Source organism: Acanthochromis polyacanthus, chromosome 19 (genome assembly GCF_021347895.1).
Source record: "Acanthochromis polyacanthus isolate Apoly-LR-REF ecotype Palm Island chromosome 19, KAUST_Apoly_ChrSc, whole genome shotgun sequence".
Classification (NCBI taxonomy): domain Eukaryota; kingdom Metazoa; phylum Chordata; class Actinopteri; family Pomacentridae; genus Acanthochromis; species Acanthochromis polyacanthus.
Genome location: NC_067131.1, coordinates 22,500,707 through 22,520,211, shown reverse-complemented (window position 1 = coordinate 22,520,211; position 19,505 = coordinate 22,500,707). Strand labels below are relative to the sequence as shown.

Genomic DNA, 19,505 nt, shown 5'->3' with positions numbered 1-19,505 from the left:
CATACATTTGAGAGTAGATACAACACAAGCTATGATCCAGTCAGGAGAAAACAACCTGGTTGCCATAAAACACATTCAAGTGTGTTCTACAGTGTGGGTTTCTGCAGGTAAAACACGCACGAAGATTCAGATTGCAGCTAAGGTTCCAGCAAGTTCCTGCAGTGGAATACAGCCTAGTGAAAGTGAAACTCAGACACCTAAAAATTAGGACCCATTTTTATTAAACTGCTGAGAAGCAAACTACAGTCATTTCACATATCTCTTTACAGGTGTTGGGGAGAAGTAGTGTGTTTGTGAAAACAAGTCCTATGAAGCTCCTTGTGGCATGAAGAAAAATTCTGCACTGGCACATGAGCATTCTGCAACAAATCTTGATACGTTCCCACATCAGTAGGCCGGCAGCCCTATCTGTCTGTTTACCAGCCCTCTCTGTTGCCCTGTCAATTGCAGATGTGAAAGACAGTATAATCAACACTCACCCAACCAATCTGAGCATTTATAGTTATAAAGACTACAAATTTGAAAATGAATAAATCTGGGAGTCTGGAGTTAGAATTAAACCTCCTTATCGTAGTTTGAGGCTACATGAGATGCTAGTTAGGTAACACCAAAATCTCAACCGGAAATGTTTGCAGTGAGGCTGCAACATGGACAACTTGTTAGGTTTTAGTTGAAGCAAAACTTCATTTTTTGTTTTACTTTTTTGTTTTTATCATAGTTGTTCTTCAATCATTTTTTGAGCCATAGAAGTCTTACATGGTTCAGTGAATCCTTTGTGACACATCCGTTCAAAAGTTTGGGGTCACTTAGAAATGTCCTTATTTTTTAAGAAACTCTTTTCTTTCAATGAAGCTAACATTGAATTAATCAGAAATACAGTCTAGACATTGTTAATGTTGTGAGTGACTATTCTTGCTGGAAACGGTTCATTTTTAATGGAATATCTACATATGGGTACAGGCTCATTTCCAGCAACCACCACTCCCGTGTTCTAATGCTACATTGTATTAGCGAATTGTGCTGAAAGGCTTATTGATGATTGGAAAACCCTTGTGCAATTATGTCAGCACATGAATAAAAGTGTGAGTTTTCATGGAAAACATGAAACTTTCTGGGTGACCCCAAACTTCTGAGCGGTAGTGTATTCATCATGGTCGTTCTTTGTTCATTTTTGAGCCCTCGAAGTCTCCTCCATGGTTCAGTGAATCCTCTGACACATCCTCAACTTCATGTTTTAGTATGAGTGTGCAATCCGGCATGTTTCATGATGAATACAATATGTGAAACAATATCACGTTTTTCTTCAAATATGCAGCGACCATTTTCTTCTGAGTTGTTTACAGCACCAATTATGTCACATCAGATGTTTTGACGCATCTCCATTATTAGTACTTGGCGTGACATTCCACATAATTATAGGCTTCTGAATAACAGTAATTTTAGTTTTCAATCGAGCCAATTACCTATTACTTGACTCATATTTTTATATATTGTTATACAAGGAAAGTATGATGTTGCGTATTGTCACTTGAAATATGAGGAAAAAATTGTTTATGACTGAAAAAATAGTAGATGGTGTTTAAACCTGTGTCTGTGTTCAATTATGTAATAACTTCAGAGTTGTTATTCATAAACTCTGCTGTATGTAGGAGGATGTCACGTGATAAATAGGTCTTATTTTGAACTAACTCATAAGCTGTCCCTAAATAGCTTTCCTTAAGATAACTCTTAATAGATGTGGGCTCAGGTTTTTATTCTGCTCTTGCAAGTCAGAATGTATGCAGAACAAGCCACAGGAGTCAGTACCAGAAAGGTGTCCCAAGTGTAAGTAGGGAGATGTTGATGTTTAATAACCACTACTTTTTCATACATTGCAATATCTGTTCTGGCACAATAAATTGAAAACTGCAGTCTGGATTAATAGCTCTGCTGCTTCATGTTTTCGTAACTGATATGATCTGCAGAGAGAGGAAATTACAAGAAAGAGCACAAAGAGGCATGTTCACTATGTTTAGTTTACTCTAGTGCAATGCCAGGATGTTTAACCAGGAGGGCAGGTAAGTCTGCGAACTTTAGTCAAAAGCATCTGTGAATTCATGAGACTAAGTGTGTAACTAAAAGAAGCTTTAAAAAAAAAGCAAAGAAAGTAAAATGCACTTTTAATGATACACAAACTGACGACCACTTAAAGTGCCCTGGTTGACAGATTATTTTTTGTGCGTGTTTTAATTGAGCAAAACACAGCATTAAAACATCACATTGACAGAAATCAACATGTTTGAATTTATACATTAAACTAGGCACAACAGCATAGCACTAAGTACATCTTCCATAACAAACGTTACGTATCTACTGCTTTGTTTCCAAAAAAACCCAAAAAAGACAAGAAAAGAGGCATGTTAGCAGCAACAGGCAAAAAACATAACTGGCCTGTCAGAAAGAAGCACAATGTGTTCTAATTCAGCTTGTGAACACTTACTGTGTCTTAAAAGAACATGAAGCAGAACAAAGCAAATCTTGACAAAGAAAATCCACTGATAGAAGAGTTTTGTACTGAAACTAAAAAAAAAAAAAAAAAAAAAAAAATTAAGCTTTGCGACAAATGTAAATGAACCGTGTAAAAACTTTTCAATCGATTTGCATTTTCAACTGTTAAATGACATGCTAAAATAAATAGAAATACATAATATTTTGTGGAGGTACTCTGAGAACCTGGAGTTTTAAAAAAAAACTAACTAAAATCTGCTGCAATATGCTTTAGTAAACAAGCTACAATTAAAACAAAGATAAAATCTAATTGAAATGAGACAGGTTTTATCTGACATAAAGAGACATAAAGACAACGAGCTAATTGTATATGGCAGAGATCACTTATATAGACAACTTGTAGTAAAAATGTGTCTGAATACACACTGTATGTTGGTGCTGTGTGTTGCGGTTCTCAACATATTTTCTCATTTAAATGTATGTACAATAGGCAATCTGCTTTTTTTTAAATAAATCACATATTTTGCACACATTTCTAGTGACTGATATACTCTGTACTTGTGAGGTTTTTGGCAACATGCGTGTGTGTATGTGCAAGTGTTTTGTCAAGTGTTAACTAAAATGCATAGATAATTGTGAAATGCAGAGAAAAAACATTAAAAAACAGCACCAAGGTCGACATTTCAACTCTTTTCCTCTACGTGTGCGTTTACATAACAGTGGTATGGTTCACTCCTGTGAAACACATGTAAAATAAATAATCTACTCAAACTTGTACAGTCTTTGTAAGTTGAGGTCACTTTAAAATGTGTATGTAGAGTTCCTGCTCAGCTCACCAGTGCATACAGTTCTGAGAGTCCTCCTTTGTAAATTCTGATTGTATAGTGGAGTTTCCTGTTGTGAGTGAATCACTGGATCATAATGCAACATAGTACTGTGAACTACTAATAAGCCTTTTGTGTTTAAGGCCACAGATAAACCAAACAAATCAAAAACGGTTAAAAACAAAATCTACTTGATCTTGAACAGAAATGTCCACAGCTAGGAGTCCAAGAAACATCCAGACTGCAGACCAAAAGGCTCCATCAACACCATCTGCCCTTTGAAACTTATTGTGTGTCCATTATGAAGTCGTTTTGTCCTCCTGTTAATTTGTTTTCACTGAAATTGCTGGAAATGTTGTTGTTGACATGATTTCATAGTCGGTCTCAGAGTGCCCCCTTGTGGTGAAATACGAGAACACCTTCTCACAATAGACTACCAACTGTCTAGTGTAGGTATGACACATGACCTCCATTTTGACCTCTCCGAGCCTGGACGCTCACTGGTGAGACAGTGATGTCGGTACTGTGACAGTGAACCTCAAAATTTTAACTAACCAAGATGCCAGGGTCATAAGTAAGGGAGCTCCTTACTGCCGTTTGCTGTCCAGGATGGCCCTCCAGTCATCCGACCAGGACAGGAGACGCCTCTGGGAGGAGCCGATGGGCAGATGCTTGTTATGGCAGGCAGTGAACAGGATGTGTTCCCACGTTGGTTTGGGCTCCACGCCTAATCAGGACACATGTTTGGAATAAACATTATGTAACTACAAACCACATGTTTTTAACTGTGTGGAGCGTACAAACCAGCAGATTGTGACAAACTGCACTCGCACTGTGGCAGCTGTTTCATTAAATGCAAATGAAGCTTTGAGGATGTATGTAAGCAATTATAGCACCCACATGGCATTACAAAAACAGGATTATGTAATCATCTACCTTTAAAATACCATTCATGCTTTACATTCATGCTGCGTGTCTATTTTAAGGACACTTTTCTAAAACATATTCACATCTTCATTGCGGTATATCGCTGCTTCAACTCATCAATTCTGATAAGAGCACTGCTGCTACGGCTTCTCCCTATTCATTTACTGCTCATTCACAGCTTGGCAACAATAACTCGGCCAGTAAGTGAAAGCTGCTCTGTTTATTTAAATGTGAAAGTGTAACAAAAATATGTTGTTTGTAAAATCAATTAATAACTGTGATTAATAATTATGATCCCAATATTGATAAAAGTAACTGTGATTAGTACTTTGGCTATAAATGTGCAGCCTCACCTGCTTTTGTTTTGGTTCTGTGTTTAAGTAGTGTGCAAAGAGTATGCATTGTAGTGTGAGATATACACACTACCAAATCAAAACTTTGGGGTCACCAAGGAAATTTCATGTTTTCCATGAAAACACACACTTTTATTCATGTTCTAACACAATTGCACAAGGGTTTTCCAATCATCAGTTAGCCGTTCAACACTATTAGCTAACACAATGTACAATTACAACATGGGAGTGATGGTTGCTGGAAATGTTTCTCTGTACCCCTATGTACATATTCCATTAAAAATCAGCCGTTTCCTGCTAGAATAGTCATTTACCACATTAATAATGTCTCGACTATATTTCTGATTAATTTAATGATATCTTCGTTGAAAAAAAAAATGCTTTTCTTTCAAAAATAAGTATATTTCTAAGTGATCCCAAACTTTTGAACGGTAATGTACTCTACATTGAACGAGTTCTGATGGCGGTGTGTTTTATTTGTTGTATTTATTTGTTTCCTTTGCAAATTTAAAAACACAAACTACAGCGTAAGGTATGGCTTTAACAGTTATTTGTGTGCTCTAATTTACCGTGACTATAGAGGGTCATGGGCCATATTCTAAAATTAATCTCTGGTGAAAATGAAGTTTTGTTTTTTTGTTTTTTTACCTTGTTAGCATGCCAATATGGTGATTTTTATGTACTAGAAGCATATGATGAGCAAAATAAACAGTGAGCACCATGACTGAAAATTCTCATCTTGTAACTGCTGTACCGATGCTTTTAATATGGTTTTAATATGCAACAACTGTAAGGAACCAAATCTGTCCACATTCTTAAAGAGGAAATTGTGAAGAGCTACATTTAAGTTATTTGCAAGGAGAGAAAGGATTATATTCAGTGGAAAAAAAGTTCCAAATATATAACTGTGACAGATGAGAGATGAACTTTTAGGAGTTTAATCAATAAACACACAGATGGAATATTTCCCAACTGTGTAGAAGCTGGTAACACAAGCTAACGGAGTTTACACTAGCAGCAGTATGTTAGTTTTGATAATATTTGATCAAATTTACACTCCCAGCCAACATAACCCAATACAGTAAGTGTTCTGTGAGCACATCAATTAGTACCCAAAAATCCTTTCTTATGGGATGTTAAAAGGACAAAAAAAAATTTGAAAATATGAATGAGTAAATAATGAAAATGGGCAGCAAAACAAGTTTATGTAAAAGTGAAATAACAGTCTAGCAATATCCTGAACCGATCTTGGTAGTTTCTCTACTATGTGTTCTCCACCTCAGTCTTGTAATGTTACAACACTGCTCTCCTATTACCTCCTTTAACTCTTTTCTTGTAAGCAAATATCGCTATACAAAACACTGAATATGTCAATATTACAAGTCTACAGGTATTATTTCAGATTGTCAGATATGTATTTAATCAACTTTTAGGGTCATTGAAAGCACTGGATTTGATATATTGGACTTAAAAATATTTTGCTAATTTATCCTAATTTGCTTGCAAGCAACAGCTGCTGACATGAGTTCTTCGAATCTGTAAAATTAAGGTTCCAAAGATAGAAATGAGGAGCTGCTTCTGTCTGAATCAAGATCAAGGACTCATTGGTTTGAAAATGCTGCCTGTGTCCTTGAAAACTGAGCTGACAGATAAAGCAATGGTGACTATGAGTGGTGGAGCAAAGACAGAGCTCTGAGAGCAGCATAAACTACAAAAAAAAAAGATCATATCATTACTGTACAGATTTTGACTTTATGTATATTGATGAACAAGCACTGCTTATGCATTTACACCAGCACGTAGACAGTCCTCACCTAGAATGTCAGGTTTGTCATCTATGAGGAGGTCACCGGTGACTAATGTCTTGTCTCTGGTCAGAATGACCTGCTCCAGAAAGTCACAACCCAAATGCTTCTCCACCCAGGCGTACTTGACAAAACACACCGGTCAGATTTCATTAGTAAAATGAAGCATAGCAAATCATTTGCAAAGGTAAAAGGATGCATGTCACTGATTGGCAGATGGCTTACCTTCTCATGAGGACAGTGTCTGTAATTTTTTATAGGGCTGGTGCAAATAAAGACATCTGTGCTGCGGAAAGAAAGAGGGAAAATAGACTAGAGAGGAGAAATGACAACAAATAACAATCATCTTTATATTCCACCTAAGGTCTGACAGCCACTTTGGTTATTTATTTAACTGGAATTGATAGGCACTGTTAATTGAAGACAGGTGGTGGACTTTCCCACTTAAGCGGGAAAAAAGGTACAAAACAAGAAAGAGAAATGAGAGATCACTGCATACGGCCGATACCCCTGATAAGAAAACGGGTTCATTCATTCACTGATGGCTGAAGAAAGATATCCATCCTATGGAGTCACAGGAGTACCACAATAAAATATAAATCTGTTAAAAAAATAAGGAAATAAATGTGTAAACATAAAGAGAAATAAATAAAAATAAATCTGTTAAAAATAACGAAATAAAAATGTAGATATAAAGAGAAATAAATAAATGAAGCTTAAAAATAAGGAAATAAATGTGTAAATATAAAGAGGAATAAATAAAAGAAAAAACAAATATATAAATAAATAAAACGGTAAATTTTGTCTTTGCTTTTCCCTTTTCTCTTTTTCCTTTTGTCATTGTCTTCAATCAATCGATCAAACTTTATTTATAAAGCACTTTTCATACAGTTTAAAAATGCAACACAAAGTGCTGCACAACATTTAAAAACATTAAAAACAAGAAAACCCATCCCTCCGTCCCTCCATATAAATATATATGCACACAACTACACAAGCACAAGCACACACACACACATGCACGCTCACACACCCTCACCACTGACTGTAGGGAGACATGGCATGGCACTGATGATTATGGAAAAACGCCCCCATTGGGGCCGTCCACACCAGGAGGAGTCAGAGGTCATGACTGCTGGGGGTGCTGGCACCCGGAGCCCCCGACCCTGACAGACAGGGGGACCCCCACACCGGGGGGGGGGGGGGGGGGGGGGGGGGGGGGGCAACCAGCCGGGCCAAAGTGACCCATGGGCAGACCCCCAGCAGCAGACCAGAGACACCCCCAGTGTGGAGGACCCCCCTGAGAAAACACTGGACTTAAAAACTAAAAAAATTTAAAGTTTAAGATAGAATAAAAGACTTGTAAGGTAAGTAAAGGGTGGGAAATTAAAAGAGTACAAATACATAAAACAATAAATAGAGAATGATAAGAACATGAAAAAGAATTAAAGGATAATTAAACGCCTGATTAAAAAGATGAGTCTTTAGCCGTCTTTTAAAAACCTTGACAGTCTCTGCAGTCCTGAGGTTCTCTGGCAGGCTATTCCACAGGCGGGGGCCATAGTGGCTAAATGCGGATTCACCGTGGGTTTTTATCCTGGCTTGTGGTATAACTAAAAGGCCACTGCTGGAGAACCCCAGGATCCGTGAGGGTCGATTTGTTAAAAGCAGATCTGATAAATAAGAAGGTGCAAGTCCGTTAAGACATTTAAAAACTAATGAAAGAACCTTAAAATCGATCCTGAAACGGACGGGGAGTCAATGCAGCGACTTTAAAACTGATGTAATGTGTTCCCGTGTGCGTCTGAATTTTGTAGCAATTGTAGAGTTAAAATAGTCTTTTAGGGTCTTTTACTTTTGTCAGTCTTTTCCATTTTGTCATTGCTTTTTCCTTTTGTCATTGCTTTTTCCTCAGTCCATCAAGTAAAAGCAAAGGCAAAAGCCTTTCTGTTCAGGGTGGGTAGTCAGTATCTGATCACAGGATTCCAGCTCCTAGCATGGCTGAAGTGAAGTGATGTCACCATGGCGCTTCGGCTGATTTTACCATCAGACACTGAAAGGACTCTGATAGTTCAGTAAGTTTATGTTTATTTTCCTATTGGTGCTGGTTATACTGCACTTTATATACACCTGTAGTGTCAGATACAATGTGTGCCATGCACTCCAGATGTTGATGGAGTTTATTTCTCTGCGTGTTGACCAGAGAAGAGACTTAGCATCCAGTAAAGATTAGCTTTAATGTGAATCAGCGATGCTAACCGAGCTAGCTGCTCCATTGCAGCCTGATTAAAACTAACGTAACATTAAGCTAACGATGTTTGTGTTGAGTTTCATGTAAACAGCTGAAGTGTATTGTGTTACTGTAATGTGGTACATTAAGTTAATAAAACTGTCAGTGGAGATGCTGGTTCACATTAATGTAACATTTAGAAAACCTAAATGTGATTCAAACAGTAACATTAAGGTTCTGTGTTGTCAGTAGTCCTGAACATCTGCTGAGCCTCTGAAGTTAAACTGGAGAAAACAGTAAATCTACTCTATTCATTAACATTGTTTAATGACTGATTCACATGTTGTAGTGCATATTCCTGCAGTGTAGATTGAAAATATAAACTCCCAGAATATTACCAAATTAGTGATTAACGCTAGAACACTGGAGTGATGGTTGCTGGAAATGGGCCTCTGTACCCCTATGTAGATATTCCATTAAAACTCATCCACTTCCAGCTGGAATAGTCATTTACCACATTAACAATGTCTAGACTGTATTTCTGATTAATGTTATCTTCACTGAATAAACTGCTTTTCTTTCCACTTATCACCCATTTTTGTACACCGTTTCCTCTCAGTCAAGAAGGATTTTATCCAGGTCAGGCCTTAACACAGATACATTAAATTTCCAATTGGTTAATCTGCTTTCTTAGTTGAAGCAGTGGGGAATTCCATTTCCATAAACACTAGAGATTAAAGAAGTTTTGCAGCCATAAGGTTTGACTTTAGTCACTACCAATAATTACTTTGTTTTCATTACATGTAATTGTTTTACTTTATTGCCTCATGTACTCTGATCTTTACGTTTCTATTGTTTTACATAGTGTAGTTATTGTTCAGTGGTTGTTGTCTTCATGCTCAGGGACAATGGATGCAAATTAGCTGCTAGCTAACTGTGGTGGGATTATTTTCAATTATACACTGGCTCTGCAAAATAAACAAAGAAATAAAAATTTTGGCTGCAGCAGAGCAGGAACTTTAGTGGACTGTATGTGTCTATACAGGATGCCTTCAGGCACAGAACTGAATTATAGGTCATCTGATTTTGACAAACTATCACTGTAGGTTTCATAGGAGAGAAAAGTCCACTTTAGTCACATTTAAGTGTGTACAGTGCAAATGAAATACAACCGTTACTACTCTGTGTAGAAATCTTGACTAAAATCGGAGTATACTTGTTCCATCAAATCTGTGAGACTGGCAACTCAACATTACCACCATGTCCATTGTCCAGACTATGGCAGGTAAATCTGTAAGCTCATCATTTCCTCCAGTTTGACCCCAAGTGTAGCCTAAAACCATAAAAATGAAAGTTTTTCCAAAAAAGGCTGTACACTGTAAAAATCAGAAAAAGTTGGCTTGGGGAAAACAGAGGTTTGGAGAAAACGGTGTCCACCAGGACTGCCAGAATGTTCCCAGTCAGCCCAGAGACTTGACACTGGAATGATGTCATGCAAACACAACTCTGTTTTATGGGACAAGTAAAGTTTGTAAAAATGAGCACCGTGTCTTTAAGTGACACTTAAAAACTAGCCCAGTCATTTGTTGCTTCAAAGATGGATTATTGTAATTCCTTATTATCAGGATCTCCCAATAACTCTCTTAAAAACCTCCAGCTGATTCAAAAGAGCACTGACAGGAACCAGTAAGACGGATCACGCGTTTTCCTGTATTACTTTCTCTTCATTGGTTCCCTGTAAAACCTAGAATGGAATTAACAATCCTTCTCCTCACACTTAATGACCAAGCTCAGTTGTCAATATGGTTCACAGTACCAAATTAGCACTCCGTTTTTGGAAGCCAGACAAAGCCTTCAGTTTTCAAGCTCCTTTCCAGTGGAACCAGTTCAGGAAGTAACATCCTCTTTAATTTTAAAAATAGGTTTTAAACTTTCCTTTTGGATAAAGCTTATAGTTATGGCTACCTGAAAGGGCTGTCAGTTATCCCTTTAGTCATGCTGCTGGTGCTTGTAGACTTCCTATGATGCACAGAGCACCTCTCCTCTACTACTGCATGTCATTGAATTTGTGACTTTTTGTCCTGTAGTTTGTGTTTGTCCACTCTGTGCTTTGGAGCTGCAGGCACATTTCTGAACTGAAGTTAATGACCCCTCCAACTGGCCCAGTGTTTGTTGTTCTCTTGTTTGTTGCCTGTCATTTTCCGGCTGCTATCCTGTTTTCTCTCCCCTTTACTCCAACCTCAAATGGCTTAGGTTGTCCTGCAATTGTACAATTTCATTTAGCAGACACTTTTATCCAAATTGACGTACAACTGAGAGACAACACAAGCAAGGAGCTAGTCAGGAGAAAACAACCTGAATAAGTGCCATAAAACAAGTTAAAGCGTGACAGGACCTCAGTTCATGTAGGCAGTGCGGGAGGTAATAGGAATATTTTTTCTTGTTCTTTTTCCTCCCTGAATCTGGTCAACTTATGTTGTGAATTGGTGCTATGTAAATTGAATCAAATTGAAATATAAAACCTCAGTCTTTGCTGGTTGTCTGTGTCTGGCTTGCTTGATTATTCCATTTTGGAGTCCTAATGTGGATGTTAGATGAACAAAACTGCAGAAACAAGCTGTAACACCTGCTGGGAAAGCATGTTATGTACATGCTGTTATAAATGTATGCAACATGAGGCTGACATAATCTGCAGCTGAAGCTGTAAAACTCTAAGTGACTCATTCACAGAGACTGGCCAAGAAACACAAACTCTGGTGATCATTATCAACCATAAAATACACAGTGGTGCATCCCAAGTCAAAGAGGGAATTATCATGTGCAAAAAAATAAAAAATAAATAAATTTTGATCCCATATTAGACAGAAAGGTTTCCTGCAGCAGTTCTACAGTAAGATAATCTATACCAGACATTGGACACGTCAGATGTGTTATGCTACACAGGATCCCATAGTGTAAGATGACTACAGTGTACACAAGCTAAAGTTCACTGGTAATAAACTATGTCAACACTGCATTTAATAGGCCCTTTTTATCAGACACATTGGTTTGAGGAATGATATGGTGCATGCCAATTTTTCATCTCTTCTTCTGTGAAAAATTGTAAAAGACCCTGGCAAACTATGCCAACAATAAATATGCAATGTGAGCCGTCTTATTTGAAAACACTCTTTCTTTCTCATATGTTCCCAATAAAAACTGACCAGACTGCTCAAGGGAAATACTTCATTATGTACGTTTTTCACACATTAAAAGAGTGATTTGTGCAGTTTATGTATCAGAAACTCATCTGAATCAGACTTTGCTACATTAGATCAAATCGGTTTATATGTTAAATGAGTGAAGTGTATCTTTAAGACCTACTCATCCATCTTGGCCATCTCCTTGACCGCCTCGACTCCTCCTGGCAGGGGCTCCAGGTCTATGAAGAAGTCTTTGGACTCCCAGATACTGATGGCTTTCGCCTGCAATTAAAACACACAGGGGTGTACAGCTTATCATCAACAGCATACACAGGCTCCCTTGGTCTACATTCCTGTTCCTGTGAATAGCTAAGGCAGTAAATGATGACCCAAATTCCATAAAGTTTAATACTGTAACCCATATACATTTTTCCCCACTGTTTTATAGTTCCAAAATAAAAAACTGAAAAGTCTGATGCAAACATTTTGCAAATCACTCATTAACCATCCCAGTGTACACATGCTGTGAAGAAAGATGGTACAGAGGTCAACTGTGTCAAGATCAGAAAAGCTGATATAGAAATTAGACTATAATATGGGCGGGGCTTCTTTAATATTTTAATAGTGACAAAGGGAAAATGTGCTCAAATGGCCTCGTTCATTGTCTCTTGACTTATTTTCTGTTACATATCACTGATAAGACAACAAAGACTTGATTTTCGAAACATATACAGGGACATATGAGGCAAGGTCAACATTAACAGAAATCTTGATCTGCAGGTCTGTCAGTAACCAAAAAAACACATGGTGACAAACTGGGTAGTCTGTTTGAAGAGTCTCTTTACTGGATAACAGTCACAATTAAATATTTTCTTGTTGTGAGTCACAAAATAGTTTTGTGCCATTTGGCTCATTGGATTTGAATTAATACAGAACAACTAGCCATGCCTGACAGGATCACTATAGAAGTAGTTTATTTTCTGTTATGTTCTCATTAAGATCTAATATAGATATTGGTCACTTTCTGCTTCCTCGGATACTGCATGAAATCTAAAATCTACACAAAATGAGGGCAAACTAACTAGCAATGAGATACTACTTTATTACAGTGAACCACAAGCAGATCTCAACTTGTAAACTATCCATTCGTGCAGTCTGTAAATGAGATACATCCTTCTTAATTAAATGGCTCAAGGAACCATCAAAAGGACATCTGATTATATGCAGGACATCAAATGTGAATCTCAGCCACAATTTCTGTACTAATGAAGTCTTGTGACTTACACACAGGCCACGCCTCAGCTGTCCATACTGCGCTGACACCCAGAACCCTCTCCTGTCTTCCAGGGTGATGTAGGGCTCTTCCGGGTACCTGGCCCGATACTTCTTCAAGAAACCGCCCTCGAAGTCCGCCAGGACCCCGTCCATGTCCACTAGAACCCGCAGTCTCTTGCCAGAAGTGGAGGACGATGACATGTTTATGCAAATCCTCTTTAACGGATAACGGAGCAAAGTTCTCCCACTTCCGAGTATGCGTGTAGTACAAACCAACAACATCGCTGACAGTGAGCTCCAGTACAAGCACTACAAATTACTACCCTCTGCAAACAGCGGCTTAAAACACTGGATAAAGTCCGCATGGGAGTAGAAAAGTTTCAAAGCACTGCGACAGTCACACTGTTTTCTGCATTAGTGTTGCCAGTGCTGTTATTCATGTTTTTGTGGAGCTCTATTTCAGTGCTAGCTTAACTTTTAGTCATTCTGACTGTTCCTCTGCTGCAGTCGAGCTAACGGTCGGGGGCTAGCTGGCAGGCTAGCAGCACCAGCAGCAGCGGGCAGGTCAAATATGACCTGCTTCTGGACACAGTGGACAGAGAGCTGTTTGCATCGTTTGTCAGGGTGTAATATGTGGTCCGCAGCTAAAGCCAACCTTTCTTAATTTAACAGCGTTTGCAACAATGGCTGTCTGACAAAACCTGAACTGTAAAAAACGGTAAACAACTACTACTTCAGCAGTGTCACTTCCTCTTATTCTTTATATTTTAGTTGGTAGACAGCAAACCAGCTTTCAAGTGCACATCGCCGCCCCCTAGAGGACCGGAGAATGCATGACAGTTTCCATTCGTCAATGGAGGTGCAATACAATAAGTTTAAATATATTTACACTATATTCTATCATAAATGGTCCGTTGTGAAAAGAAACTGTACTAAAAGTCTGCTAGCAACAAAGACATTTTAAATGAATGGGCTGGTTACATCCTCAAGAGCCATTTGCGGTAAAATGTGCAGTTTAAAATATTACAGATTTGACAAAAGAAAATAAATACAATATTTTACCATCACTATTATGGCAAATGTGAATGTTTTATTTCCTACGAGTACATTATGGGTTTATATCTGAGCAATGAAAGCATTTCTAACTAGCACGTGATTCTGTTGGACTTGGTGGAATGCCTTTAGAGGAAACTATTTTGCTTTTAACATTGGAATATTTAGGGAACAGGGACTCCATGAGTTGCAAATAAAATGCATTCATGTTTATATCTATATATTTAAAACTATGACAAACATAAATAGTATACCTTTTATGTTTTAATTAACTTTTGCTCATCTTTTCTGATTGTATGTCAGTTGTTTACAGAAAATATGCAAAATTTTAATACAATTTGCACAATTTTATACAGAATTATACAGAACACTACATACTAGTACACTGCAGATAGAAAAAACTGGTACTGAGAGAAATACTATTAAAGATAACTGAATTTAAATCACATTCATGAATGTGGGGATTCAACACAGGCTTCCATATTAAAGGAAAAGAACATTTTCAGACATAAATTGGCAATATTACTCTGTAACATTCTGTAAATTAGACCAAAACTAAGACTCAATAACAACATTCTTAAGATACTACTGTAAAAAGTGTCTGCTTATCATCACCTTAATTTAGATTAGATATCATACCATCTTATTAATATGTTACACTTACTTAAAATAACAACTTTATAATAATGGCTTTTTTTATACGGCATATTTAAAAACAAGGTTTTACTAAGTGTTTTAACAGACAATGCAAAACCTGGATACCAAGAAGCTAACATAACAAAAAATAGCGTAAAATTAAAACAAAAAGACTACAGATGCAAAAATACAATGTGCAAATAACAATAAATACAAGTAAAATAATTAAAGAAATTAAATATTAATAGGACTGATGTGAAGTCTTTTAGTTAGTCAGTTACACAGCACATTTTAACAGTTGTCGATTAAAAGTGTTTTCAGTAAGGAAACAACACTAGTTTTAAAAATTAAATGCAATGTAAAAGACCTTACAATATGACTTTTCATGCAAAACTACCTGACTAAATAAGCAAAACATTTTATCATATGTTAAACATAAAGATTAAAAATTAAGGTTAAAGCTCTATAATATTATATAAAGTACAAATTTACCTGATTAAAATATAAATGTTAGGACCCTACAAAATGGTGTTGACCTGATGAATTTATATTATCATTTATAAAACGCAGTTTAGGGAATGGGGGGGGACAAGGTACGTTTTATCCGTTTGATTCCTGGCTGTAAAAGACACAAGCAGAAACAAAAAATCAAGCCGTTTTTTCGTTTTTTCGTTTTGAGCAAAAAACAAAAAAGCAGGAAACGGTTCGTTTTTTCGTTTTTTCGTTTTGAACAAAAAACAATAAAAGAGGAAACGGTTGGTTTTTTCGTTTTTTCGTTTTCACCCCAAAATGAAAATACGACTCCATATTCCGTTTCATTGGTGGGCGGGGCTTCGGAGCCTGCCAGTGCACAATAAAGCTCCTGCCCATCACAATAAAGCTCTTGCGCTGGCATTCATAGACAGACTGACTTTCATTGTATTGCCTGCCCCCACTGCACTTCCCCTAACTCTAAATCAAAGCAAGTCGTGTACACAGTAATGACAGTCATAACCAGTGGTGTAGTCTAGTTTTTTCTACTGGGTATACTCCAACCTCATAAACCAAAGCCAGGTCAGGTTCTCATATATGTGCGCGTGCACTCACATGTCCACGCGCGCGCGCACACACACACACACACACACACACACACACACACACACACACACACACACACGCAGCTCCTTTATTTCAAACTACCAATTAGATACTTATAGACATTATAACGTCAGCAGCTCCTCCTCCTGCCATCAGGTAGAGTTGATGTTTCCTCTTCATCAGGTAGACCTGATGTTTCCTCTTCATCAGGTAGTGCTGATGTTTCCTCTTCATCAGGTAGAGCTGATGTTTCCTCTTCATCAGGTAGAGCTGATGTTTCCTCTTCATCAGGCTCCCTTTCCTAAACGTTAACCTTAGCTCCAGCTGTAGTGTTCTCTAAAGTGGCAGTATTCACAGGACAAGCAACAGGCTTATTAAAACACTGAAATAGTTTCATTTAGCTTTGCTTTCTTTTCTTATTTTTTCTCCACTGACTGATGTTGGGTCATTAGAAGTTCTAGACTCATGTCCCTCTTCTTCTAAGCCAGGGGTATTCAGCTAAAATTCAGAGGTCCAGTCAGCAAAGGTCCAGAACATCATAATGTCTAACTTGAGTTACTGTGATATATGCTGATGTAACCTGGTAGTTTTATTAGAGTCTGCCTGCAGTCAAAAACTGACCGTCAGATAAATTCAGTACGGTTCAAAAACATTTTGACATTTATTAATAAATAACTTATATGTAACTGTATATCTTAGAATAAAGTGCAGAACTTAAAAAAGTATGACTGAACAACCTGAATCAACTTCTATACATCTTTAACAATACATAAATCTCATAAATGTAAACATTTGAACACTTTTACATTTTTGTCTGTCTCATATCACTCCCCTAATATCTCTGCGGCTTAATGGGAGAGCTGAGCTGCTGCTTGTTTGAGCCGTTCTCAAAACATATTTTGATTATGTTCATAGTTGAGAAAGCTGCCTTACAGCTGTTTGCTGAGCCAAACATGGTCAGCATGTGACCACAGTCTGTCCTCTAGAGATGTATAAGGCACAAAAGATAGGACTCTCACAGCCGATGCTTTGTAGTGAATCTGAAGAGCCGACTCCTAACGTATTTAATGGAGTATGGAGTTTAACACTGTCCTCACAGAAAACACGTTACTGGATCCTAGATTAAAGAAGCTTGCCTTCAGTGGCAACAGAGCTGTTGATGAGAAACTTCAGAGAATAAGAGCAGCAGCAGCAGTCTGACACCTCCACCATTAGAGGACCAAGTGGAGGAGGAACCTCAAACTTCTGCTGTGTGGAGCCTCTTTGATGGAAGAGCTGCAGGAGATGATTCAGAAGAAATCCTACAGCTGATGTGGTAATGGAGGATCATATCTAGAGGAACCCCTCATCCAACCAGCAGACGACCCACTGAGCTGGAGGCAGGACAAGGCCTCAGTCTGCCCCACCTGGTGAAGGTGATGGAGGAGAGACAACTTCTTCCATCTGAGAGAATCTTCTCAAAAACACGGCAGATATTCACTGAAAGAGGAAATGTATCAGCCCATCCAAGCTCAGCCATCTGATTTTTCTGAATGTCAGCCTGCTCTGAGGACATTTATACTGTTTGAATACTGAGTCTGGTTCTGTTTCTGTTCTGGTTCTGTGGGTTCATGTGCAGAGTTTTGTTCATTTGTTTTTGTGCAAAAAAGTTTGGTTGAAATATTAAACAAAAGCAAGAATACCTGTTTTTGTAACAGAGCAAATGTACAAAATGAGTCAATTATAAGGCTTCTCATAAAAACACTGAATGAAAAAGAGTTTGTCAAAACACAAACGATTCATATTTGCCAGGTTAGGATAAAATATGAGGCTACAAAGAATAATAAATTAGGAGCCATTTGGGAGCCGAAAGAACCGGCTTTTCTTTGGAAGCAGTGCCAAAAGCTCTCTAAAAAAAGAGCCGAACTTGCATCACTACTGTCCTCTCTGTCCCTCATCTCTCAGCTGCTTTTTGAAGGCAGAGCTGCGATGCAATTCAGCGATGTCATTGGCTGAGTAGCATCACGTGGGATGCCTGAACTCCTACATAATTGGTGATGTATAGAAGTTGATTCAGGTTGTTCAGTCATGCTTTTTTAAGTTCTGCAGTTTATTTTAAGATATACTGTTATATATAAGTTATTTATTAATAAATGTCTAAATGTTTTTGAACCGTACTGAATTTATTTGACGGTCAGTTTTTGATAACAGGCAGACTCTAATAAAACTACCAGGTTACATCAGCATATATCACAGTAACTCAAGTTAGACATTATGATGTTCTGGACCTTTGCTGACTGGACCTCTCTGAATTTTAGCTGAATACCCCTGGCTTAGCAGAAGAGGGACATGAGTCTACAACTGTCAGGGTCCTCTCCTCATTCCCTCCCCACCTGGCATCCCAAACAAAACCCCCTCCCTTATCCTTTTCCTCCCTGTCTTGCCTCCTGTCTCCCATCCATCCCTTTTCCTCTGCTTTCCCTCACAGCACTGCACCTGAGTGGAGTTCGGCTTCACAGCCGTCTCCACTCAGGTAATCAACCTCCTCCACGAGTCCCGGGCAGCTGGAAGAAATCATCCTGATTACTCACCAAGCAATAAGTACCGGCTCAACACTCCACACCCTGCCAGATTGTTGAAATAGACTGCTGTCAGTTCACTCTCTAGCCTCCAGAAAGTTTGTTGAAAATTTGACGTTTTTCTAGCGTATCTCTCTCCTGCCTTCTTCCAGACCCAGCTGCCCGGGAACTTACCCACCCGAAACCCTCACCTGAACCCCCCAACCCATTCGGCACCGGTCTCCTCCCCACTCGGATCCCCCATTCCGCCCGGACCCCCTCCTGGAACCCCCGACCCATTTCCTTCCCGGCCGCTGGAGCTGCAGCAGTCAACCGACTGCTCCCTGCCTCCCGGAGCTCGTCCCGGAACATCGCCTGCGAGACGCCGTCTCTGCCCGGCCAGTCCAACACCTCGGCCCCCCGGATCGTCAGAGTGCTACGTCTCGTTCCCTCCGAACCCCTCCTCCTCCATCGAACTCTGAGCCCTTTGACGTCTGGCCGCCAGGGATCCCCCACAGCCATCTGCGACGCTCCGGTCCCGCCCGGACCTTGGACAACCGCCGATCCCCGTCCCCAGACCCACCCGGCCACATCCTCCCTCCACCAGCATCCCTGTTCCTGCATCCCGGTCTCTGCACTCCAGCCATATCCACCCCTGTACAATAAAACCCTTTTTCAACTTCTCCGGTTCTGGTATAGTGGCTCTCGGCTCGGGTCTGCCTAGCTAACTCGTGACAACATCTTCTAATGACCCAACATCAGTCAGTGGAGAAAAAGAAAGCAAAGCTAAATGAAACTATTTCAGTGTTTTAATAAGCCTGTTGCTTGTCCTGTGAATACTGCCGCTTTAGGGAACACTACAGCTGGAGCTAAGGTTAACATTTAGGAAAGGGAGCCTGATGAAGAGGAAACATCAGCTCTACCTGATGAAGAGGAAACATCAGCTCTACCTGATGAAGAGGAAACATCAGCTCTACCTGATGGCAGGAGGAGGAGCTGCTGACGCTATAATGTCTATAAGTATCTAATTGGTAGTTTGAAATAAAGGAGCTGCTGTGTGTGTGTGTGGACGTGTGAGTGCACGCGCACATATATGAGAACCTGACCTGGCTTTGGTTT

The 19,505-nt window shown here is 38.9% G+C and overlaps 1 protein-coding gene and 1 long non-coding RNA gene across 2 annotated transcripts; one reads left to right on the top strand and one right to left on the bottom strand.

Moving 5' to 3' along the window:
• Positions 1-200: 200 nt before the first annotated feature.
• LOC110960482 (5'(3')-deoxyribonucleotidase, mitochondrial) lies at positions 201-13,888 on the bottom strand. The gene is made up of 5 exons (XM_022207734.2): positions 13,093-13,888; positions 11,990-12,090; positions 6,622-6,682; positions 6,406-6,520; positions 201-4,038 (listed from the first exon to the last, which is right to left on the bottom strand). Exons 1-5 carry the CDS (start codon positions 13,363-13,365, stop codon positions 3,899-3,901), a joined length of 690 nt encoding a protein of 229 aa, XP_022063426.2. The 5' UTR covers positions 13,366-13,888; the 3' UTR covers positions 201-3,898.
• Positions 13,889-18,044: 4,156 nt separating this feature from the next.
• On the top strand, positions 18,045-19,069 carry LOC127531036 (uncharacterized). Its single transcript, XR_007937880.1, has 2 exons — positions 18,045-18,478; positions 18,560-19,069. It is a non-coding gene; the product is annotated as an uncharacterized LOC127531036 (long non-coding RNA).
• The last annotated feature ends 436 nt before the right edge of the window (positions 19,070-19,505 follow it).